Source organism: Nannospalax galili, unplaced genomic scaffold (genome assembly GCF_000622305.1).
Source record: "Nannospalax galili isolate Female #2095 unplaced genomic scaffold, S.galili_v1.0 scaffold1024, whole genome shotgun sequence".
Lineage (NCBI taxonomy): Eukaryota > Metazoa > Chordata > Mammalia > Rodentia > Spalacidae > Nannospalax > Nannospalax galili.
In genome coordinates this window covers 385,243-411,917 of record NW_008351455.1, presented here as the reverse complement: position 1 = coordinate 411,917, position 26,675 = coordinate 385,243, and the positions used below count along the sequence as shown (strand labels likewise).

At 38.5% G+C, this 26,675-nt stretch overlaps 1 protein-coding gene across 5 annotated transcripts in view; it reads left to right on the top strand.

Moving 5' to 3' along the window:
- The window catches only part of Ankrd44 (ankyrin repeat domain 44), a 350,075-nt gene extending 324,120 nt beyond the window's left edge, over nucleotides 1–25,955 (top strand). For 2 of the 5 annotated variants that reach the window (XM_017801990.2, XM_029553614.1), the window contains exons 19-28: nucleotides 2,751–2,838; nucleotides 3,853–3,970; nucleotides 6,204–6,420; nucleotides 10,073–10,160; nucleotides 11,034–11,117; nucleotides 15,756–15,901; nucleotides 16,410–16,492; nucleotides 18,188–18,270; nucleotides 19,620–19,711; nucleotides 21,926–25,955. In XM_017801990.2, the coding sequence (XP_017657479.1) occupies nucleotides 2,751–2,838; nucleotides 3,853–3,970; nucleotides 6,204–6,420; nucleotides 10,073–10,160; nucleotides 11,034–11,117; nucleotides 15,756–15,901; nucleotides 16,410–16,492; nucleotides 18,188–18,270; nucleotides 19,620–19,711; nucleotides 21,926–22,173 (1,247 nt within the window). In that variant the 3' untranslated portion in view covers nucleotides 22,174–25,955. The other 3 variants (XM_029553616.1, XM_017801989.2, XM_029553617.1) reach the window with 3 other exon arrangements.
- Nucleotides 25,956–26,675: the final 720 nt, after the last annotated feature.

Here is a 26,675-nt window from a genome sequence, read left to right as displayed (position 1 = left end):
CTGCCTCTGCCTCCTGAGTGCTGGGATTAAAGGTGTGTGCCACCACACTAAAAAAACATTTCTATCTATATCCCTCAGCATCCAAGCCACTGAACAGATACAATAAAGAGATTAGAAAAACCTAGTTGTTGCCCAGTTACCTGGAAATAATTGTTTCTGGAAAAAAACTTTAGTGGTGAGTCAGTGATTGCTGGTGTGGCTGGATTATGAATTTTTATTTCCCATCACAGTCTTTTTGCTCTCTAGGTATTCCTTGGTATTGTTGTCAAGGTCAAATTTGTCTCCTTTTTGAAAAATAAGTAGCTCATATTAAGTCAAGCATCCCACCTTGTTACCGTGTAATTCCTGACAGTGACAAAGGGCTTACTTTGATGGTGCAAGACTGCCCTTGTAAACAGTAAACATTGAAGGACCATCCTCACTCATTTGCCACTGTGAGATAGGCGTGGTCCAAGGGTGCCCCCTTGCGGTCAAGAAGACTCACTCCTTTCCGATTTCCCTCAAGCCATTCATTGAAAAGACAGACTGTCATTTGACTGTTCACAAAATGTCTTCTGGGCAGAAGCTTTAGCCTGGGATTTGAGGATCTGCTTACACAGAATCTTTTCCAATTCACTTGAGAGGCCAATTTCTTTGTTTCAAACCCTCAGAGTCCTGTGAGGAGTCGCAGCCAGATTGATTATTGGTTGTTTTAGCACAGACAGACACAGTTGTGGTCTTTGAGCAACATGAAAAATGGCTGTCGCTCATAGCCCACAGCGGCTGAGCTAGCCTCGCAGAGAGCAGGAGCTGGCAGGGCACAGCTAAAGATGCTAATGTCGTTTTGCTAGAAGGCAACTGGGGGAAAATGTAGTGTGTGGGAAGCCAAGGATAATTTAAGTGTGTTACTCTAAGGGGGACTTAAATTTTCCTGAGGGTATGAGCTAAGTTCAAAAAGCTACTGTTCAAAAAGCAAAGGCTTTACTGTTGAAAGGGTTTTGCTGCATGATACACTGGGTGAGTGATATGAACAGAGATGGTATTTTTTTCTTCCTGTGTTTAGCCACAAATGAAATAGCCTTGGAATGATTATAAGCATTTGAAGAATGTCAAATTGACTCAGAAACAAGAACCCAAACCTGTGCCCCCTCCTCCCTGAACCCACAGCCTGGTTGCTTAGCTGCCAATCCTCTGCTAACAGCTTCCTTTTAGACATACCTTATACTCCCTGCAGATTTCAACAAGGTAACAGCTTTGTGTAAATCTACAAAAATCAACAAAAGCAGCAGCAATAATAAATTACCTGTAACTCCAATCCACATTTCCTCCCAAGCTATGTAAATAGATGCTGGGAATGAGCTGAATGTGATGCCTAGAAAATGTGGGCATTATTCCTGCCGTTCATCTGAGTGCTGTTGATGACTGTGAGCTAATTCCAATACATATTGTTCCAGAAAACTGTGTGGAAGTGAAATTATCGTTCTCTCATGACTGGCAAGCAGCAAGAGCAACTGTAAAATGCAGCTCTGAGAAGAGCCTTCCTAACCCAACGTGACTGCATCTAGTCCCTTCTCTCTTCATAGCCACAGCAAGGGAAATTTGATGGTGCTCTTATTGTTCAGAGAGGAGAGTAGGTCACATTTGGAATGTTAAGCATATTTGTTCTTATTCCCTGGGTGGAAAGCCTTGTTGATTGTAAGGCTTTTTCATAGTTCTTTTTAATAAACTAAAGGAACGTGCCTTGCTCTGGGGGACTGTCATCCCACAGATTTGCTTTCAAGCACCCCTCACACTCGCCTGGGCACCACCATCTCCTAAAAGCGACATCTCGCCAGATGCACACAAGATCACATCCTACTTCCCCTTCCCCAGCTGCTTGAGACTGATGTGGCATTGGAGCTTCATGGGTTTCCTGCCTACTGCTGGGTGGCTGGGGCAGCTAGCCAGCAGCCCTAGCAAAGGGCCTGGAAGCCATCTGAGTCCCAGCTCAGCTGGGGATGAGAGGGAAGAGGAAGGAGGACAGCAGGAGCACTTCCTGCAGCGTTCTCAGGACTCTGGAAAGCAGGCCTATGCTATAGTTTCAGGAGCACAGAAATACCACAGAGCTACATCATCAGCGAACAGTGAACACAGGCTATGCACACCCTTCTGGCTTGGTGTTTTGCATAAAGCCACCACTAATCAATGAGAACTATTGTTGGAATACTGAACTAGGAATGCAATGATCCAGAAAAGCAGGGCCTGTTCTGTTCTATCTGTCCTCCTTCCCTCCCTCCCTCCCTCCCTCCCTCCCTCCCTCCCTCCATCTCTCCCGCCCCTTCCCTTCCTCTGTCCTTCCTTTTTTCCTTCACCTCTCTCTATTGCTGCTCACGTTTTCTCTCCACTCTCCTCCTCTTTTCTTCTTTTAAAAGTAGCTAGATGCGAGTTAGTCACAAGATGATTATGTACAAGTAAGTGCCTCAGTGGAACTCACACATGGGGAGACTTACCAGTTCTCTACAAGGAGATAAGAAAGGACATCACTTTTAAGAAAAACTCCCTTAATTCTAGAAATAGAAGAGGAAGGTGAGGCTCAAAGTGTGCTGATAAGAAGAAAGGGGAAGACAGGTTGACACTAGGCCAGGCCATCCCTGAGCTAGCAGGAGCTGGAACCTAGGGCTTTCTGTCAGCGGCAGTGGAGAATCACTTATTTAAGATCCAGATAATTTTCATTTTGGAGGGATATGATAGTGTTTGTTTGTTAAAAGAATGTCCATTGTTTTCTTTTTCAGTTATTAATGGTCACACCCTGTGTTTGAGGCTATTACTCGAAATTGCAGACAACCCGGAAGTGGTTGACCTGAAAGACGCCAAAGGACAGTAAGTGTTCTCAGCATTGTCTGGAGTTGACATGCCAATCACAGACATCATTGGTTTGTTGAGCAGTGAAAGGGGCTGACTACTGAATTCTAGGATGGGAGTATATCTCTGGGTGAGAATCATAGATAAAGACCCTTGAATAACGGGGCTGTACCACAGCATGTGTCTAAGAGAAGTGCTGGTGGGGTCGCATATTTTGATGAAAAAGATTATCTTTTTTTCTGGCTGTGCCATGTTTCTGGCTCTTTTTAATAGTTCCTCTTTCTACCCATCTAACCTCAGGTAAAGTTGCCACATTCCCACTTTTTAATTAACAGTGGCAAAAGGTGAGACCTCAAGAGATTGTCTCCATTGCTAAATATCCTTTAGATTTTTGTCCTTTCTTGAGTTTGTTTTTCTTGTCTGTTGGCCTATTCTCCACCCAGTCTTTTCTTACAAATAGAAAATGCACAGCAGAAAAGTTCTAGTTCCTATCTCCCGATGCATGCGTTTGAGTGTCAGTCAAACCAAGAACACTGCCTCCTGTGTCTAGCACTGGTCTTTCCTTTAGATTAGTCAGGTTTTTCTTCAAAGCAATTTGTCCATCCAAATGTAACCTTGAGCAGAAGTCCGACATAGACTGCTATCAAAGTAGAGCTGTTCTTATAGAAGCAAGAGGGTCTTCTACCTTCACATACCCCACACAGTTGACACCGTAAAGGCCATATGTACTGAAAATGAGAGGAGTAATGTGACTATTTCAGGTGAGCCCTTCCCCTGCCCCAGCCCTATGGATCACTCCATTGACGCCATTCCATGTGACCTCTAGAGCAGAGATGGAACTTTTGTTTCACATGGCATCGCATAGCATACAGTAGCAAATTAGGTAATATTAGAAATATTGGGTGGTATTAGAAAATATTAAGAAGTATTAGAAAATATTGAGCAATTGCCAAGAATAAAAAGAGAACTGTCCTTCCACTGGAAGGTATTTCTTGATCTCACTTTTAAAAGCCCATTTATCTCTCTCCCTAGAACCCCCCTGATGCTTGCAGTAGCATATGGACACATTGATGCTGTTTCATTATTACTTGAAAAGGAAGCAAACATAGATGCTGTTGATATCATGGGATGCACAGCTTTACATAGAGGGGTATGTACATCCTTCTCAGTCTTAGTCAAGAACTTTTTCAGTGAGCTTGCTTCTTTTTTCCTGATGTGAATTTTTAGGGAAAAGAAGTTTGTTTCATAATAGAACCAGTTGGCTTTAGATAGTCAAAAAGAAATTAGGAAATTATACAAAGATATAATAATAAAAGCTACTATTAGGTCCTGCCCTTAAAATTTCATGCTAGATTGTGATAATTGATATGCAAACACCTACTGTGGGTGGGATCGGTTCTTCTTTCTGATTATAAAATGTACATCATAGAAAATTTCCAAAATGTGTTTTTAAAGCACAGAGGAAGAAAAATCACAATTACTGGCAATCATACCTCCTGAAGATTACCATTTTTAAAGGAGAAAAAAAGATAGATAGATAGATAGATAGATAGATAGATAGATAGATATAGATATACAGACTTTTTTCTATGCATAGAATTTTTTAAAAATTTAAAGACAGTAATGAAGAGCCTATGTGGAATCTGTTTCTTCTCTTAGTATATATAAAGGGCCATTTTCCATGTCATGAAATATTTTTCTACATGATCATTTCTAATACTCCATTGTGTGCAAGTACCAAAATGTATTCAGTAATTTTTGAGCAGTGGTTTTGAGCAGTCATGCTGTTTCTAATTACTCTTTATTATACACGAGGGCAACCCTATAGGCAGTTCTTTGTACACATCTGATGAATTGTTCTTTTAAAAGGACAAAAATAACTTTTGAACAAAGTCAAAAATCATAAAAAAAATTAAACTCAAAGTAATGGTGACAGATGCACAAATCCCATGCAAGCTCAACCCAGACAAAATCCCAACATAGATATGGGGAAGTGGGTAAGAAAACCCATCCCAAATTTCTAAGGAAATTTTGGCAACTGATGGCTGCTGGGAGGGGAAGAGATAGTCTCTTACAGGGATGGGACTCTTGGTAGGTTAACCAGGCTCCAGTAGATGGACCAACACTGAAGGACATTTGGGGACACAAATTAGACTCTATATTCTTTGTTATGCATATAATAGAGTACATTAAATTAAGTGGGGGGCAATAAGGGGAGGTGCAGGTAGGGAAGGGGATTGAAATACCGTCAAATTATATTGTATGGAAATCACAAAAATTCAACTAAAAATGTTTTTAAAAATCATAAAATTGTTATATGGGAACGGTGCCAAAACCTAGTAAGTGACAAAAAGAGGAACTTTATGTGGTTATTGTCACAATCACAGTTCTTACTTCTTGAGTACTTCCTGTGGGCCATGCAGCAGGCCTTTATATGCACAGCCTTGCACATGTATCCACCAGTGACAGCCTATATATACAATGGTGGTCTCATAGATTATAATGGAGCTGAAAAATTCCTATCACTTATAATTTTTACTACACCTTTGCTTTTTCTTTTTTTTTATTTAAGATATTTTATTATTTTTATTTTATGTGTTTAAGTGTTTTGCCTGCATGTATGTAAGTGTACCTGTGTCATGCAAAGCCCACAGAGGGCAGAGAGGGTGTTATATCCCCTGGGACTGGAGTTTGGGACAGTTGTTAGCTGCCGTATGGGTGTTTGGAATTGAACCCAGGTCCTCTGGAAGAACATGCCTTCTTAACTGCTAAGCCATTTATCCAGCCCCACCTTTGCTGTTTATATACAGATACTTGCCACAGTGTAACAGTGCCTACAATGTTCGACAGGGTAACAAGCTGTACAAACAAGGTTTGTAGCTTAGAATTGATAGGCTCTGTGGTCTAGCCCAGGAGTATAGTAGACCAGACTTTCTAGGTTTGTGTAAATGTGCTCTGTAATGTTCTCAGAACGCATGCCCATCTCCACTACAAGCATCACATGCCTGTATTATCTCCTTAGTAGTCCACAACCTGTGAGAGCATTGTTTCTATGTCTGTTTACAGGTGATAAAGTGAGTCAGAGGGACAGAATAACTTACGGCTTGATGGCAGGATTGACCATGTTCTCCTGATTCTAAAGCTGTTATTTTCTACTATATCATGATACCTTTCATGGTATGTTTAGAGAGATATCCCCAAGATGATTGTCACAGGCTTTTCTGATAGGAATTTTGCTAGAGTTGTTCAACCTTGCACCCCTGAAGAGCATTCCTTTTCCCTGGGGCCAGGCAGAGGCCCTCCAGTGTCACCTAGCTAACAGCTTTGTTTTCTACGTCTTCTGCCCTTCTGAGGTTTGTTTTATTTTAATTGCAATATGCCAGATTATGACAGGACACGAGGAGTGTGTTCAGATGCTGCTGGAACAGGAAGTGGCAATCCTCTGTAAAGATTCCCGAGGGAGGACACCCTTGCACTACGCAGCTGCGCGGGGCCATGCCACGTGGCTGAGTGAGCTGCTCCAGCTCGCTCTTTCCGAGGAGGACTGCTGTCTCAAGGACAACCAAGGCTACACACCACTGCACTGGGCTTGTTATAATGGTGAGTTGCATGTCATCTGACTGATTCCACTAGACTAGCTGGCCCAGAGCCTCTGGAAACTCAGTAGAAGTGAGAACATTACATAATGCCACAAACTGTGGTTTCCAGTTTTTCTGCATCCCAGATATAGTTTTTGTCTGTCTTTTGGTTGTTTTAAATAGACCTCCCCATCCTCACCCCATGGCTGCCATGATACTTTGAGTAAAAATTGGCTTTCCTCTTTTTGTTAATCAGTAACATATAACTCCTCATCAGAATCACCAGTGGACTTAAGCCGTTTTAATCAGTTTCGAATCGGTATCAGATAACTAGGAATCACACAAAGTATTAAAATAATAAAGGTTAAAAACAAACCAATATATATGGTATAGTACCCTATCATGGGTAAATAGTGGATGTGTGGTTTATATTTTGATTTTTCTTTTTTGTATTATTATTTCGTATTTTCTTTGTTGTACTTACTGTTTTGGAGATTAAACTTTTTATTTTACTTATTTGAAAAAAGAAATGAAAACTGTTTCCAATTCATAAATTCCAATTCATAAATACTGAAGTGAGCTCAGTTGGTAGACCGCTTACCAAGCATGCACAAAGTGCTCAGTTCAGTCCCCAGGACTACATAAAACTAGGTGTCACATGCTTATAATCCCATCACTCAGCAGGTTGAGGCAGAAGGATCAGAAGTTCAGTGCCACCTGCTGCTGTATAATAAGTACAGGTCAACCTGAGCTTTTCAAAGAAGCAAAACAAAACAAAAATTCCAACAAAATATTCACATTTTTGACTTCCAAACCCACTTTGATATAATTTTATAGCTTTCATAATTTTTCCTCTGATATTATAAACACAAATATATATCTACTTTAGGTAGAATGATAAGAAAAAACCTAGCATCCCATAGCTTTTTTTTCATTAGTGTTCACTTGACATCATATTGGAGAACATTCTTATAAGTTGTATGTATCCCTCTCAGATACATACATACCCTCTCAGAACTTAATGTTTATTTAACCAGATCCCTTTTGGTGGGCATTCAGATTGCTTTTAGGATTTTTTCCTATTACAAACACTATGACAGTATGTATGTTCATATTATAGAACAAAAAATCTTATCAAATTGTTTCCAGAAGTGAATTTTTTGAGTAAGAATGCATGTTTTAAATTGGAACACACACCACTTTGCATAAAAGGGTGTCGTATGTATACTCCACCAAATGTGTATGAAAGCGTTCTCCTACAACTTTGTCGGCCCAGGATGAGTCTACATCTTTTTATTTCTGTCATATTTAAGGAGAAGACCATGTATCTCATTGTGTAAATTTGCAGCTCTCTGTCTAATACTGTATTTACTGGCTGTTGTTCTCTTTCTGGAAATGACCTTTTGCATCCGTGCTGGCTTTCCCCCTACTGAATGGCTTATATTTTCTCATAGGTTTGGGATTGCACCCTTGCCTTAGCAATGTGAATACTCTGTGTTGTGTGTATTGCAAAGATTTTGTTCCTTGTTTGAGACGCCTTTTTCCATGCAGACGTTTTGAGTTCTGTGTAGGTGAATCTTTCATCCATGGTCTCTTGGCAACCAGTCTTGTTTCAGATGGTGTCCTACCCCTAAGATAACGGATGTTTCCTCCATGTGTGTCTTATTCTGCGTCTGTAACTTTATATTTGCATTTTAATTTCATTAAGATTTTTAATTTAGAAATTATTACTTCTAGAAAGTTTTTGTGTTCTAATTATACTGACTTAAGACCTCTCATATTTTCATTAGTCTTTTTTTTTTAATTGGTTCTGCCTTAATAACAGGCAATTTTTCTATGTATCAGTTTAGTTTTACTCCCCTCCTGCCTTTGGAGGATTGTGAATTTTTTACCTAAAATGATTTTTTTTAACCTACAATCTGTGGTCTCTCTCTGTCAGTGGAGAATCCATGTTAGGAAAAGTAAAGTTCTGTTAGAGTATCAGCTGTGAGAGCAGACATAAACCTGCCAGGGACCACATCCTCTTCTCAGGAGTGGCTTAGGAGGGCTCTCTGCCCTTATGCCTTTCCAGGTACAAGCAGAGAAGGAGGAGCTGACTTTTCCCAACCAGTGCACCCTTCCAGAGCACCCTTTCTCCAGGTCTGAGGCTCAAGCTCCCATCTTCCCAGATTCTCCTTCAATGGGCATTGTGAAATATTGAAAGTAGTTTATTGATCCCCGGTCTTGCGGTCTTGACTGCCTTGAGGACTTGAGGACTGGAATGTGCAGGTGCTGCCCTAAGCTGTGGTTTTGGGGGTCATATTAGCTGAGGGGCTAAGGTGTCTGGACCATTGAGGGAGAGTTGGCTGCAGCTAGAGAGCTGGACAGCGTCAGTCACTAGCTTCCCATGTTCATCTCCTCATCTGCTTCTCAGTCCTCACAGCACTGCCGCCTTGTCTACACCAAAGGTTTGATTTGAGCTTTCTTATTTCACTCTGCCCAATCTTCATTATTTTGGGGTAGACATGAGGGAACTTTCACTAAATTAGCCCTCAGGTCAGCCATGAAGAGGTTCTGGGCCATTGATTTGTTACAAAGCCAACTGGCAGTGCCCTCCTTCCTGCCCTATCATTGTACAGCATGTTCCAAAGCACATTCAGGTCCTTTATGGGGTAAAGCATTTATCATCCTGTGACATGGGTAAGGGGGAGGGTTTTCCCAGGCCAACTGTGAATATGTACAGGAAACTGAGGCCCAGAGAGTCCCAAATAAATTGTCTCATGTCATGTAACAAGTGAGTTGGCAGAACTGGATTTAAAAGTCACCTGTCACTTTTGTTAAACATAATCTCCCACATTGATTCATCTACTAACTTTAAAAAATACTTACTGGATGCCCAGTGTGTGCCAGGTGCCTCTTAAAACACTTACATAGGGGACTGGAGAGATGACTCAGCAGTTCAGTGCACTTGCTGCTCTTGAAGTAGACCTGAGTTCACATCCCAGGATCCTCATGGTAGCTCACAATATAACTCCAGGTCCAGGGAATCCCCGGGTGTGGTGGTGCACGCCTTTAATCCTAGCACTTGGGAGGCAGAGGCAGGTGGATCTCTGTGAGTTCAAGGCCAGCCTGGTCTACATAGTGAGTTCCAGGACAGCTGGGGCCACAGGAAAACCCAAAAAGAACAACAACAAAAAAAAAAGATACATTATTTTACAGTTAAAGCCTTTTTAAAAAAATTTTCTGCAAATCACTTCTCCCTTTCACTAGAGAATCACATCACCCCTTCACTTGAGTGCATAACTTTAAGTTAACTTATTTGTGTGGGTAAAAGGAAAATTCCCTATTATAAGCATGTGCAAATTGAAGCATGCCAATGTTAGGCATCTATCAAGAGCTGAGGGTGACACAGAATGTATTCTGCTTACAAATGAGGTATCTTCTTTATCTCTCTCTGCCATGCCATATGGCCTTCACTGTTTGATTTGTTCATTATGTCTCAGAACACCTGTGAGCATAGCTAATAACATTTTGGCATTTTGTTAATTTTACTTCATACAGAGTCAACATTTAGCCAATTCAGGAAAATTCATATACTAGAATCTAACACTTAATGAGAAATTAAAAAGCAGCAGGCAGTATTTGATGAAAGTTTCTTTTTTGGGAGCTCCCTAAATTCTTTTGATTCCTTGCAGGTAATGAAAACTGTATAGAGGTACTTTTGGAGCAAAAATGTTTTCGCAAATTTATTGGTAATCCCTTTACTCCACTGCACTGTGCAATGTAAGTAGAAATGTGGGAAGTTGATCCTGCTGCTTTTGCTCTTTTAGCTACATGGAGAAAAATGGCCTTTTAGAAATGGAAAAAGCATTTAGATTACAGATAAGAGTAAAATATTCCACTCTGCTGCTAAAGACAAATAGGTCTACTAGCAAAGCCTGGCCTCTCTTGTTAATGATTTCCCAGGAGCCGCAGTGCCAAGGTGACTCACTACCGCATTGGGAAGCCATGAGGGGGTGGGCTGAGAGATATGCTTCATAGAGGTGAAGAATTCTTCAATGGTAGCCCACATTTGGCAGCCAAGATTAATATCAAGATGCTATTGATGGTTCGATGGCTTCTCTCAGGAAGACTTCTCCATTCTTCCTATTTTCCAAATGTAATTATCCCTTCAGTCTCATAAAGAGAGTGGTTTTTTTTCAGAGGATTCAATGACCTTAGGTCAGACTGCCCTGCCAGGTGGGGTGTAAGAATGGAAGGTGCTTTGTCTTTACATGGCCTGTGGACTTCCCATGGAGGTGGGTCATTTGACTGGAGAGATACTAGAGACATAAAACGGACCAATAAAGAAAGTGTAGGTTATAAAGAATCAGGGTGATTTTAAATGTGAATGATCCATGTCTTTTCCACTTTGGCATCTCTAAACCCCTAAATGGGACCTTGTATAAGTAGTAGGAAGGGAATTCCTGCCAAATTCAGAGGTTCTTAAGAGAAGCAAGAAATTACTGTGTATACCACTGTAACACACCACAAATATTGGCATCAGATTTTTAAAAATGTATCAAATTATTAGACATACAGAACATATAAAAGCAAGATGTGAAGGAATATGTAATTTTACTGAGATTTTTACACTAAAGCTCATTTTCATTTTAGAATAAATGATCATGAAAATTGTGCATCATTGCTACTTGGGGCCATAGATTCCAGTATCGTCAGTTGTAGAGATGACAAAGGCAGGTAAGTGACCCAAAGATGTCCCTTTTGCCTTCAGCCTCAAGTCTTTGTTTTGGGTTGTAGAATAGTAAGCCACCTGCTTTTATTTATGTATAGACTTAATTATTGTAGTGCTGGAAACTAAAATCAGGACCTTATACAACCCAAAAAGTGTTCTACCACTGATCTGCATGCCAGCCCTTGCTTTTGGAGACAGAATCTTGGCGGGCCTTGAACTAATTTTGAAGCCCAGACTGGCTTCAAACTCATAATCCTCTTCCCTCTACCTCCTAAGTGCTAGAACCACAGACATGCTCCTCCAACCTAGACCCTCCAAAACTTTTTTTTATTGAAAAAGTAACATGTAAGCATGTTTTAAACTAAATATTATTAATGATATATAATTTTAAAATGTTTCCCTTTTAGCTCAGAATCCCAAGCCCCTCCTTAGAGAAACAAGTGTGTACTGCTCCTTCTAAACTTTTTTTTGAGTGTTTTCCTGCATGTATGTAAATGTACCTGGAGGCCAGAAGAGGGCAGAAAATCTCCTGGACCTGGAGTTAGGATGGTTGTGAGCTGACATGTGGGCCCTCTGCAAGAGCAGCCAGAGCTTTTGATGGCTGAGCCATCTCTCCAGCTCCTTCTTCCCACTTTTGCTTTTCTCCTGCATATTTTATTCACATCTACAAATATACACATACAAGTATATGTAGATATTATTTTTTTTCACATGAACATTCTAAAAGCATGTTCTGCTTTTAGCATATATTGGAGACTTTTCCATGCCAAAATGCACAGATTGACTTTGTTTGTTAAAGCGACTGTGAGAACACAGTCTATCACAACCTCTGGGACACAGTCAAGTCAGTCCTAAAGGGAAAGTTAATAGCAATAAGCATTCACATTAAAAAAATCTGAGAGAGATCAAATAAGCAACCTAATGGTGCACCTCAAGGCTCTTAAAAACAACAAGCAGCCAATCCCAATCCCAGTAGACAAAACAAGAAATAATGCCAATTAGGGAAGAAATTAATGAAATAGAAACTAAAAGAAAATACATAAAATTAACCAAAGAAAAAATTTGTTTTTTGACTAAGTAAACAAGATCAACAAACCCTTAGCCAATCTGTCAAAAAGAAAGAGGGAGAAGATACAAATTAACAAAATTAGAAGTCAAAAGGGTTATCGTTACAACAGACTACAATGAAATTCACAACATTATTAGAGATTATTTCCTAAACCTATACTCTAAAAAGCTGGAACGACTGAAGAAATAGAAGAATTTCTAAGTGCATATCATCTATCAAAATTAAAACCAGAAGATATAAATAACTTAAAGTCATTACAAGCAGTAAGATAGATACTATAATTAAAAGTTTCCCTTCAAAGAAAAGCCCAGGACTGGACAGCTTTACTGCTGAATTCAATCAAACTTTCAAGGAAGATCTCATACCAATTCTGCTTCACTTCTTCTGCAAATTAGAAAGTGAAGGAACAATACCAAATTCTTCTATAAAACTAGTATTATTCTGATCCCCAAAGCAGGTAGAAATACAACAAAAAAGATAACTAAATAATAATTTCATTAATGAATATAGATGCAAAAACTTCTCAAGAAAGTACTTGGGAACTGAATTCAGGAACATATTTTAAAAAATGATACATCATGACCAAGTGCAATTCATTCCAAAAAGGCAAGGTTAGTTCAACATATGTAAATCAATAAATTTAATACTATATAAGCACAGCAAGGGACAGAAGCCACATAATCATCTCAATTGGTGCTGAAAATGCATTTGACACAATTCAATATGTCATATCTTTATAATAAAACTCTTGTAGAGGTTAGGAACAGATGGAACATACATCAAAATAGTAAAGGCTGTGTACAACAAATCTAGAGCCAACATTATATTATAGAGACACAATGAGAGCATTTCCTCTAAAATCAGGAACAAGACAAGGAGCCTACTCCCCTCTATTGTTTAATGCAGTGCTTAAAGTCTTAGCTGTAGCTATTAGACAAGAGAAAGGCATAAAGGGGTAAAAATAGGAAAGGGAGGAGTCAAACTACCCTTATTTTTCAAGTGACATAATTCAATAGTTAAGAGACCCTATAGAATCTACTAGAAAACTTCTGGATATAATAAATACTTACAGGAAAGCTGCAGGCTACAAAATCAATATTAAAAAATAGCCTTCTTATATACCAATAATATACTCAGGGAAAGAAATTAGAAAAGACATCATATTCAAAATAGCATAAAAAATATTAAGCCCCTAGAAATACACCTAACCAAAGAAGACAAAGACCTCTACAATGAAAACCTTAAGACAGTGCAAAAGGTAATCAAAGAAGATACCAGATGATGGAAAGACCTTCCATGCTCCTGCATTGGCAGAATCAATATTGTGAAAATGGCTGTAGTACAAAAAGTAATGTAGAGATTTAATACAATAGCTATCAAAATTCCACAGTCATGTTTCACATATCTAGAAGAAATAACGCAAGAACCCATATGGAATCACAAAAGACTGTGGTTAGAAAAAGCAGTCCTATGGAATAAGAGCTCAGTGGAGGCAGCAGACTATTCAACCTCAGCTTACACCACAGAGCTGTACTAATAAAGACAGCTTGGTACTGGCACAAAAACAGACAGGTAGACCAATGGAACAGAACAAATACCCAGAAATCAATTGACAAAGCTATGACCACCTAATTCATGACAAAGGAGGAAAAAACATACATTGGAAAAAAGATAGCCTATTCAGTAAATGGTGCTGGCAAAACTGGGGTTTCCACCTGTACAACAATAAAATTAGATCCACTACTTCCAGCTTGTACAAAATCAATTTGAAATGGACCAAAGACTTCAATTTAAAAACCTGAAACCCTGAAACTCCTAGTTGAAAATATAGAGAAATGCTCTTCAGAACATTGGGATAAGCAAGAACTTTCTGAACAGAACATCAGTAGTATAGGATAGGAACTGGCCCAAGGCATCAACAGATGAAATTAAAAGCTTCTGCACAGCAGAGGAAACTATCAGCAAGTTCACACAGTCCACAAAATGGGAGAACATCTTTACCAGCTATACATCAAACAAGGGGCTAATATCCAGAATTTAAAAAGAATTTACAAAAATTAAGTATCAAGGAAATAAAATTACCAATCAACATATCAACTAATGAATTGAATACAGTGTTTTCAACAAAAGAGAAATAAACATGGCCAACAACCATTTTAAAAAGTGTTCAACATCTCTAATCATCAGGGAAATGCAAATTAAAACTACTTTGAGATACCACCTCATCCCAGTTAGACTGGCTATTGTCAAGAAATCTGACAGCAAACAGAGAGGATGTGGAGAAAGAAGAACCCTTATTTTCACTGCTGGTGGGACTGCAAATTAAAACAGACATTATGAACATCAATTTGGATATTCCTTAAAACATTAAAAAGAGAACTACCATATGACCCAGCCACCCCACTCCTGGGCATATATCCAGAGAACTCCATCCCTTACCATAGAGAGATTTGCACTCCCATGTTTATTGCTTTTCTTTTCACTGCACCAAAGTAAAGGAGCCAGTCTAGTTGTCCATCAACAGATAAGTGAATAATGAAAAGCTGCTATAAAAAGAATGAAATATTATTCATCTCTAAAGGAAAATGAAATCACAAAATTCACAGGAAAATTGATGGACCTCGAATGTATAATATTAAATGAGGTCATCCAATCTCAGGAAGTAAAAAAAAAAAACCTCATGATCTCCTCATATGTGGACTCTAGTCTATTATACATACATATACATATGTAGATAAGTGCACATGTGGGTGTACTATAATATTTAGAAAGGAGAACAAGAAATGGTAATTTTTTAAAAAGGCATTTCAATGAGAACTTACATATAGTATACTTTGTATAAATTCTATGACTCCTGTCTTAAGATATATCATATTTTCAATACACGATAAGTGCTTATATGGTAGTATCCACATGTGATTCCACAGAGACTGTTACCTTACAGGGAAAGCTGAATTCTTAATCAAGTTTTTTTTCCCATTGTATGCTGTAACTTTATTTGGTAAATACTAATAAACTTTTAAAAAAGCAAATGGTTACCAAATCTACATGTTATTTCATTGAGTGAATGTATAGTATATTGTTCAACTTGCATTCTTTTGAAGAATATTTACATTGTTTATAATATTTTGCTATTTCAAATAACTGGAAGGCACAGTGAACATTGTCAGATGTGAATATGTCACAAGACCAAGTATATATAGGAGTCCTAGAAATGGGATTACTTAATTAAAAGGTAATATCTTTTTTTCATTTTGATAAGTAATGTCAAATTGACCTCCCAAATAAATCCACCATACATATTGGATAATGTAGGCTTTTAAGGTTTTTATTTAATCAACCAATTACCTACAAATGTAACCCTTAATTGTTTAAGTATCTTTCTAGAAGAGTACACTCACTGGAACTCAAAATTAAAGGGTCAGTAAAGAAGCTAACTTTCTCTTCAGGGCCACTACACAAGGCCTCCCATATCTAAAGAGCACAGTTCACATAGTGGCATGAACATGCTTCTTGGTATTTACTAATGACAAAGTTTAAAGGTAATAACATTGCATTTGTTTGAAATCTTTAGGACACCCCTCCACGCAGCAGCCTTCGCTGATCATGTGGAGTGCTTACAGCTGCTTCTGAGACACGATGCTCAAGTGAATGCAGCTGACCATTCAGGGAAAACAGCACTGATGATGGCTGCAGAGAACGGCCAGGCAGGCGCTGTGGGTACGTACTAGGGCTGTGGATTTAGCGCTTGGACTTCTCCAAACCTCAAAATAAGGTCAGACAGAGAAGCCAGTGTTCTTCAAACATGCACCTCGGAAAGGGGGCCACTACCTATTTTATTGATGTCAGCTATTTGCCCAATTCTTTGTAACTGGAAGACTTTGTAATTGGAAGACTATGACAAAGTGAGCCATCCTTCAGCTAAATGTCTTTATCATTTAGAACCAGTTGTAATAGCAGCATCATTTTGACTGAAAATAATGAAACTGTACTTGATTTTAGCCAAAAGGCTGAGAAGTGGTGAAATAATGAAACTATAGGGACAGTTAAAACTGTCCCCATCAGCCTTCCTTTGGAATAGAACAAATATGGAAATAAACTGTTCCTTCTTTAAAAACCTTAAATATGATGATGTGAGCTGTAATAATTTAAATGCTATTTGTACCCACTTCAAAATGCATATGATTGGTATCTAGTCTAAGTAACTCTCTCTTGTCTTTCTCTATAGATATTCTGGTGAACAGTGCCCAGGCTGATCTGACTGTGAAGGATAAGGACTTGAATACTCCCTTACATCTGGCTAGTAGCAAAGTATGTAATGAATTTAATGAATTGCTACTTAATATTGCAATAATAATACCATAGAATTTCTGTCCATCTTGGAAATGGGTAGCATGGTTTTTAGTTATAGGGTACATTTTCTAGAATGTTGTCACCTGTAAGTGACAATGAAGGGGAGAAGAAAGGGCAGAATCCCAGGCTGATGCAGTATACCCCCCTCATCAGAGTGAATGACACACACACCTCGTGGCATTTGCCACTTGCAGTCCCACCACATTCCCCCTGTCTTGATGCTGACATTGGACCTGTTTTCTGGGTTGTGGTATTACATTTTGGTACCACATTGCAGGTTAGATGTTAGTTCTATGGGTTACAGGCCCTATGCCATTTCCATTGTGTTTCATTTGAAGACACTGTAAGAACACAACCTCACATAATTGCACTGTGAACCAAATAAATGTATCGATGTGCATTCCACTCTTTGACCCTGTTTTCTCATACATACATCAGTGCAAAGGATGTGGTGGATTTCTCTTCCATAAAAGATACATTCACATACATATGTATGTATATATCACTTTAAAAAATGCATTATAGTACAATCCCAGTTGACAGCAGCAGCATCAGAAGTCTCAGCCATTCTTCTTGCTGGCTTGTTTTCTCATTCATGGTCTGGGAATGACAAAGGTGATCAGATTCCAGAAGCTTATGTCCAAGTGCAATGTTTTAGTGAAGGTGACTGCAGTGCTCAGACCTTATTGTGCAAATGAATCACTTGAGGATGTCATTAAAATATAGATTCTGTTCAGACATGTTGGATTATGCCAGTAATCCCAGCACTTGGGAGACTGAGATGAGAGGATCAAGGATTCAAGACCAGTGTGAACTGCATAACAAGAGCCTGTCTCAAAAACAAACAAAAAAACCCACACAAAAAAATAAGATTTAAAAATAAAATACATAATTTATTAGGGCTAAGTTGGACCTAAGATTTTTTATTTTTTATGTTTTCAGTTTTTTTTTTGTTTTTTTTTTTTTTAAGACGGAGTCTTAACTGTTTGTCTCCAAGAGAGATTCAGTATCTCTAATTCCTAGATAATACCAACACTGCTGGTCTATAGGTCTTACTTAGGAAAGGCTTAGAAATCCATAATCCTATAGTTAACAATCGAATTTTTTAATTATCAAGCATCTATTGTCATAAGATCCAGAGATAACTATATCGTTCCTGGTTAAGGGAAAAAAATCATCAGAAACAGGGCTTTTCACAATATCAGGTAGTAAACGAGGGTAGGTGGTGTGGATAACAGGTGCCATGGGAATTCCAGGGATTGTTGGATCACTGGAGCGGTAAGTGTTGGAGGAACCTGATGTATATTTAAAGAGCAGCGTCGAAGGATCTAAAGGATGCTCCTTCCTCCTGCCATTACCCACTGACCTAGCTCAACAAGCATCTGCTTTAGCTCTCTGGACATTAACATTTATCTTGGAAATATTAATATTAAATATGAATAATTTAGATCAGACATATGTTGAACAAGTCCTAATAGGCCTTATTTAGAATCTTAAGAGTGTCTTGGGCCCATTTACATTTTAGAAAAGAAATTACTCAGAAAATAGTCTTGAAGAATGTTTTCCGGGGAGGCTGATATTCAACTTAATGCAGAATCGTGTACCTTCTCATGAATGCTTTTTTGTCTCATATTTCTTGTTTTTCTTCATTAGGGTCATGAAAAATGTGCCTTGTTAATACTTGACAAGATACAAGATGAGAGCCTTATTAATGCCAAAAACAATGCATTGCAGACGTAAGTGCAACAACCAAAGCTTGACTTCAGCCCAGAGTCATAGTATTATTTTTTACTATTTTTTTTGTTCCTGAGAATTTTTACATGTGTACAATGGAATATGATCATACCCACTCACCATTTTCCCCTCCAACTCCCTCACCGATCCTCCAACACCATCTCAACTTCATGTCCTTTTTTTTTTTTCAATTAACCCACTAAGTTAAGTTAGTTCTGCCCATATGTGCATGGGTATGGGACTATCCACTGGAGCATGGGAAACCTATTAGTGACCACATCCTCAAAGAAGAATGTCTCCCTCCCCCCACAGCTATCCACTGCCAATAGCTTCTCAGTAAGGAGTAGGGCCTGGAGATCATCCACTCTGGAATTTTGACTGGCTTGATCTTGTGCAAGTATCCACAGCTTCTGGGAGTTCATGAGTGCACTAGGCGTGGCTTCCTCTTCTTGACGTTTAGACCCACAAACCTGCAATGTTGACTAGAGCTATACAGTTTTAAGTAGAACCCTTATTTTGATATGGCTTCACAGAATTTTGTAAGGTCTTTGTTTTCTTTGCTGGTATTTCTATAGTTTCATTATAAATTTAGTGAGCTGTTAGAAAAATCTTCTGGGCTTATAAAAACTGACATATTTGGAGAAACTATGTGTATTATGTATTAGCATTATATATTCTGACTGGAAAAATGTCAGGTTTATAAATCAGATTCCCAGAATACATTTGAAGGGTTTCTAAGCTATTTGTCTTAATTATATTTTAATATAATTCAATGTAACCAGTGAAGGATCTAAAAACTGCTTTGTTTCCATTTTAGGAAATTATTTATGCATTTGTTTTAAAGGCAAATGAACATCATATTTTTTTCTAATTTAAGATTCTTAAGCAGTATATAGCAGAATATACTGAGACACTATTCTTACTGTAAGGTATTATAATCCAGAAACATCTATGAAGACTTAATAAGAATGGGATTTGAGAACATATATTAGTACCATTCTCTTGATGAGCTGTGAAACAGTGACTCAGACTAGCCAGTAAGAGCCTTCTACAGAGCACACTGGTGAGCTTGAATTCCTCTGTTTGCCTTTGAGCCTGAACGCAGAGTATTTGTAACACTTCCAGAGGAATATGAGCCAAACATGTAAGAAAGTTGGATCATTAATACCTGGAAAAGATATGGTCAACACATCTTTTTTCAAAAGTAAAAATATCCACCCCTTGTAGGGCCCATCATTTCCTACCTCCACCAAGGTGGGGTGTAAGCCTTTAGCACATGGGCCTTTGGAGGACCCCAACTATAGCACTCATACAATATGTGTCATAGTTGCTGTTCCATGTTGTTTTTCAGACCTCTCCACATTGCTGCACGCAATGGCTTGAAGGTGGTAGTTGAGGAGTTGCTGGCCAAAGGAGCCTGCGTACTTTCTGTAGATGAAAATGGTAAGTGGAAAAAGTTATCAGTTGCTAGAGGAAACATGTTGGTTGCAGCTAGAGGACAATGAGAAAGATAGGAGCTGGTTAAGAGCCAGTAAGAATTTTCTCCCCCTTGGAAGTTCCTTGTGTGTAAGAAATGGAACCAGGATTATCTGTCTAGTCTGTCTTTCTGTAAAATACATTGTCTACCTGTTGACCACCATTGCTGTTCATTTTGCATGTAATATCAGCAGTTGAACTCTAACTCCTTAGCATGGTGGTTAAAATATTTTGGGCATTCCTAAAACTTTCAACTTGACCTTGGGAAGTCCAACTGCTTATATTAAGGAGTGAGAGAGAACACATGTCATTATTGCATGTTCAAGGGCTCAGTGGAAACATTTTGCATTTCAGTTCATTCTGAGATCAAACATTCTTGTAACATACAAGGCAGAATTCATATTTCTAGTATAAAAAGTTGGGGAACATGAATAAAAAAATTTTAATTAAGGTCTAGGCTGAAAGAATCTCCTGGTCTATATAACTTCCCCTTTCTAAATGAGCTTATTCTAATCAGAAGCTTTCTACTCTGCTTCCTAACACATTATAAAAACTAGTGAATACTAGAATCATACTAAACTACTGTTTTAGCCACAGTGCCTCTGAGAGAGAAAGAGTATCTTCTGGATAGTTATGAATGAAGTAATTTTTGTAATGTGGCATCTAATTAAAGTACTTTAATGTATTAATGCAACTCAATTAACTGCTTATTACAGGTGTTGGAATTAGCAGCCCATGCCTATATCTCAGAAGTAAGCAGCTATGCTGACATCTTAGCTGACTCTTTAGTTTTGGTTTTGCAGCCCCACGTACCCTAGCATGTACCCTGCTCTATTCCTAACCTGGCTCATCTAGGAAGTACAAAAAGTTCTTTTACCCCATCTCCTTGGTTTTCCCACCTCACCTTCCTCATCCTTCGATCACCTCTAGATACCTTAGGGTTAGCATGCAGAAGCTCACTGTTTTTCTCCAAAATGTAGAGACCAGAATAAATTTGTTTCCTCCCTCCCTGGTATGAATATCCACCTCTTAGGTGTATTCTGTCTATCGCTGTGTTAGGAACAAGAGCCCCATGCCAGTGGAATGTAGGCTGCCTGTCTAAAGAATCTAGTTGCAGCCCTGGGAACACTTGGGGCCATTCGGTATAGCCCTGCATAATAATTCTAGCACTCCTCACTGCCCTTCCGGCAATGGAATGTTAGGAGTTTTCTTTTGTTGTTAGCTATAAAGAAGAATCTTTCAAAAGGTTGAGAGACAGGTCCAGTGACAGAAAACAGCCAAGTTTTACGGTCATCTGATTGACTGAGCAAGTTCACTGCTCATTGTATTGGGGATCTTTGGTCAATCGGACAAAAGTTGGATAAGGGAAGCAATTAAATCATAAGAGTAATCCACTTCCCATGTTGGTCCATTTTTCTCATCTGGTCTGGAAGCCTTAAGTCTGAATGATACAGAATCATACTTCTTAATTATGGCAAATGATTTTTCTCCACATTCGTTACGGCTCATAACATAAAGATCTGTAACTTTAGCCAGTGAGGTGACATTTTAAAGGCCTATTAAAGTTCTCATAAACAGTAGTCACAAATTATTAATTACCAACAACCAGTGGCCTGCCCTCTTGAAATGGTTTCACTTTTCTAGAACCAGTTAATTGGTGTGTACTTTCTATGACATCTATATAAAGTGACATCAGCCATTCTGACAGACATCTGGTTTTGCCCTTTCTAATCTGACACATAGTCACCTGTCACAAAATGACTGCTCTCAGAACAGGAGTCCTCCTCAGCCAAGTCTGAGGCTCATGGTTGCGTGTGCTTTTACTGGAACATCGTCTTGGTTGTTGTGTTGCTGTTCTTGTGGAATGTCCCCAACCTCCCTTTCTCTGCCTCATCTTTCTGTTCACTAGATGAAGGCTGATATTCTTCCTAACTTGGGATAACACCATGCTTTCTGTAGCCATGTGAGCTGAAAACCAAACCTCCATAGACCATTTCCCCCTCCCTGTTCCCTCCAGCCTCACCCCTAGCATGACTTGGGAGAAGTAACTCCTTTCACCTGGCATGAATTCTAACTCAACATACATCTCCACTCGTGAAGTCGTAGGAGATGTACTGTGGAATGTGCGTGTTGCTCTGGACCCCCAGGACTAACCACTGCCTTGTCTGCATTTACGCCCAGGTCATACCCCGGCCCTGGCTTGTGCTCCTAATAAAGACGTGGCTGACTGCCTGGCCCTCATTCTGGCTACCATGATGCCTTTTTCTCCTTCCAGTACAATGGCGGCTGTCAACTTCGTTTGTTTTAAAAAAGACAATTTGAGCAGGACAACCCTCTCCAATCTGGGGAGCATGGTTAGCCTGTGCAGTAACAACGTAGGCTCGGAGGATGGTTACAATGAAAACGATTCTGATTCTGAAACATTCTGACTTTGGACTATACAAGCTTTTCTTTGGTCACCTGTGTTGCAGGAAAGGAAAAAAGCTTGAATTCCAGGTTTTTTGCTCTGTTCAAGTATTTGGGGCCCAAGTTTCTAGAAGCCAGTAGAAAAAGAGTCAGCCCAGCCCAGAGAGGGCAGCTAGGCTGTAGGCAAAAATACACACAGATGGGTCTGGCTTTTGTTTGCTTCATGTTTTCTTTAGCTCTAAGGTACTTCTGTGAAAGTCTACTTCTCATTTCAAGTCAAAAATTTCAAAGTATTTAATTCTTTTGCTTTGAGTATAATGCAACAGAGAGGCAACTATTCACTATAAATTTTTTTTTTTCACGTACTCGGTGAATTCTGTGAGATCTATTGAGGAGGCATTCATATCCTCTGGGAGGGGAGGGAAGAAGTGGATAGGAAATGCCTGGAACCGATTCTCACTTTGATGTTTACTTCCTCAGTAGCAGCCAAAGGTAAAGGTGTTCATCTTCAGACATAATGCCTATAATTATCTTCTTAAGGGAGTCCAATTCTTTCTGTCCTCTCTATAGTAAGCACTTAAATATCCACAAATTTTGTCCAGGGATCTTTGTTAAAGTTGCCAAATGAATGGAAAAATTGATCATGCTTTTTCATTAAACACAGACACAGCACCCAGGGCTCTCCATATGAAATTTGTGACTGATTTTTCACCTGAGTGATTGATCCCAATTTATCTAATAACATTTCAGTTGAATTATATTGCACCAAAACTATGAGATAATATGCAATTCGAATATGAAATTATCCTTTTGTTAGTTTGTTCCTAAATGAAAATATTACTTTGTAAGGCATCAGAATCGTCAACACTGTCCATCAATGGTAAAATAAAAAATGAGTTTCTCAGTCAAGGTCATATCAACTGAGTGACAATATGGCTACAGAAGGGAATTAAGAAAACAAAAATAGAAAGTAGAATTGAATGATGTGGAAATGAAAGCCAATTGCCAGATGTTTGGTGATGAAATCAGCATTGTGAATACTATGTCTGCTCCCTCTGCCTAAGCTTCTAGGTTGAATGGACCCCGTTCTGCACCTGGGACAGCTGTACAAAAAGAAGAATGAGACTTTAAAAATTATGCACAGACACATGCACACATATGTGTATATTTGTATGTACTTCATCCACCAGCTATCCATGAGGACCAAAATGCTTCTCCCTGTAAAATGGGAGATTTTCTTTCTTTCAAAATGCAAATAAAAACCATAGTAGTTTTTCTATGGGGTTAAAATGTACTCTTTTTGTGTGCCAGTCCTTATCATATTTTATATTTCCTATAACTCAAGTTTCTAGTTGATGACTGAACATTTGTAATAGATGATGTTTTGACCACAGGTGTTTGGTTTTGTTTTTTTTTTAACTAGAGGAAATGTCTGTACACTTTTGGTGTAAATGTGTTTATATTTATTTGAAATGAAACAAATGCTGAGGAACTATCTTCTGTTTTTTTCCTCTATATTTTAATTGATATGTATCTTATTTGTAATAACAAAAAAAATGGGGATGTACCCTTGACCTTGGGCCAGCCAACAGCTCTGGAGTTAAATCCAGCATTTCCACTACTAAGGTTTCAAATCAACCCTCAGGTTCATCCATTGCTCAGTCCCACTCTGTAGCCAGCTTAGAGCTCTCTGTGAGATGAAAAGTGATATGGCAGATCATATGCACAAAGGTGGCTCAAAGAAAGACCCAGAGTTTATCCTAACTACACTGAAAATGTTACATGGTCCTGATAACCTAATGGGAAATGATGCTACATGTGGGCACTGTGCCCAGGAAAGAAATAAAAAACCAGCCCAAGTGCCATTCTGCACTTGAAGAAGATTCAGAAAAGAAATATGCAGTGTTAAGGCAGTACTTTCCAACATTTTACAGTAGGTTCCGCATCTTCATCCTGGAATTTTCTATTTATAGTATATGTGAGATACTTTTGTAAACAGTGTTCTATGACATCTGGATCAGATCCAGATAATGTATTATCTTTTTCAGCAAGCTGTAGAAGACTTTTACCCTTACTCTTTTAATATCCTGGATTTAATTAAAACTCACATTCAGTTCCTCACAAATGAAACCTTGTTTGAAGGTCTCATAAAACTGGTATCTATTTCATCAAAAAAAAAAGAAAAGAAAAAAAAATTACACCAGCAACATTTTTTTTTTTAATTCTTCGTGTGGTTTCCCTCCTTCTTCTGTTCTTTCTGTTTAGAGCAGGTACCTTTTTTAAAAAAGTAGAAAAATTGCCAATGAGCAGCAATGACCTTATCTTTACTGAAACACTGAAGATTCAGGGAGCTGTCATGTTGAAGAAGCCTTATCTAGCCTGGGCCTTGTCTCCATGGAGCTGAGCTCTAAGCTCCAACCTGTTTTCTGTTAGAGGGAGGACAAGGAACAAAATGAAATCAGGCTTACCAAGAGCCATTCTTCTGAGCTCGTCTCTTGCTCCTTCTCTGCCTCTATTTTTACCTCCCAAATTTTTAAAGACATGTATTTAAAACTATAATTTCTGTGTATTTCAGTTATCTCTCATAAATAAACTTATATTTGAAGCATAACATTCCAAGGGGAAAAAACAACAAAAAATGTTTTTATTAGCATCTTAATTGCTTAATACTTTGACCTGAATGTGTTATTTTTAGACTATATTTTAACCACAGCTACAAGGACCATGTTTCACTGGACTTACCTATTCGCTGATGTCTGCCTATCTTTGGTCTATTCATTACTATCTCCAAATTGCCTAAAGTCTGCTATGATTCTACAGTAAATAGCTCAGGGGATTTCTGTTCATCAGTACTAAAAGGGCACCATAGTACATTTTGGTACCTCTGGCAGTAAACAGCTGCTTGACTTATTTTATTATTATATTAAAACATCAAATGGATTTTCTGCATTAGCCATTCTTTGTACTGGTTAAGCAACTTGGTTTGCTTATCTATTGTGTTGGTCAAAGAATCATCCTTTTTCTTTGTCTTGGAACATGAAGTTAGAGTGCCTTTTTACATTTGTATATTCTGGAAATGTTCTGTGAAATGTTTTGTATTTTTTTCATTTGAGTGTTAATCAGAGCAATATAATACCAGTGAGTTTTTCTTTCTACCCTTCTTTGAATGTACAAAGTGTCCTCTTTCCTATTTCCCCTTTTCTCTGCTTTGAAATTAAAATGCTAAAGTTTTCTATAGGAATTATGTTGGATTTTGCAGTGCTAAAATGCTTTCTTCTTGCAAAACTGTAAACCATAGGTCAGTATTATAGGGGAACAGCGTTTTAAGATAGTGACAATCCAAGTGTGTGTATAAATGTAATTCTATGTGTTTCTTATGCAGTGATCTGAAGATTCAATGCAAGTACCTTTCCTTTGGGAGTTTTGTCTACAGACTCTATGCTTTAGCATGTGCAATATATCTTTGCAAAGCACGAGGATACAAATCTGGCGCCAGTGTTATATTTTGTATAACAAATTTGTAACAGCATAAGATATTATCTGATGATTTCAGTAGGATTTTGTCTATAATTTTTAAATGTAAATTGGAGTTGAATGACTCTGGTAAATGTCATGAGTGTAAAAAATGAGGAAAATGGCTTTCTTTTCAGTGAATGACTTCAAACCAGTCTGAGTCTTCCCAAGCACAGTTTAATACTTTTGCAACTACTGAATGCTCTAGTAATGTAATGAAGTACTTAACTGTAATATGCTATGGAAATGCATTCAGATGGTTATTTTTAATAAAAACGGTACAAATATTGTTGCAAGTTGTGTTTTCTTTTCTTTTTCAAATTTATGCTTTAAAAAATTATGCTAGTTTAAATCTTTGTCCTCCCCCTCAAACCAAATTAAATTCCGAAAATAATCAAGAAAGAAATCTACAGATTGGTTGGTTCTACTTACATTATCACAATTAGAGAAAAAAAAATTCAAGCGTCGATGTCTATGTTCATTATATTTACTTATGCCTCCAACATTTTTCTAAAAGGATTTCAGCTGTGTTATAACAAGATTTGTTATAAGCCAGAAGTAGACAAATCAGCATATGGAAAGAGGATGCAGTTATGGGAACCATAAAACATGACACAGTAGCTTTGACTGACATTTACTTTGCTCTAACCTTCCATAGAGGCAAGGTAAGAGGGAAATGTCATCAGTGACAAGTTCACCTATCAGGCAGGAGAAAGTCAACCACCTCCTCAAAACTGTGAAGCCAGTTGGCTGTGTTGCTGTCACCCCTCCCATTTGCTGTTTCATGCCAACACAAGAATCCACCTCTGCACTAGCCCAAAAGGATCCATAGAATTTGCTTCCCCATCTGTCTTACCATCCTAGATTTCTCTCCTGGAGTGTCAAGGACAGCTCCTGGAAAAACTGAGAAACCAATTCCTAATTGTGGAGTTTCTAGCTAATGAGAAAGAGATTCAGGGGTGTGACTTGCCTGAGTTCCTCAGATCACAGTATCATAGAATATGTCATAGTC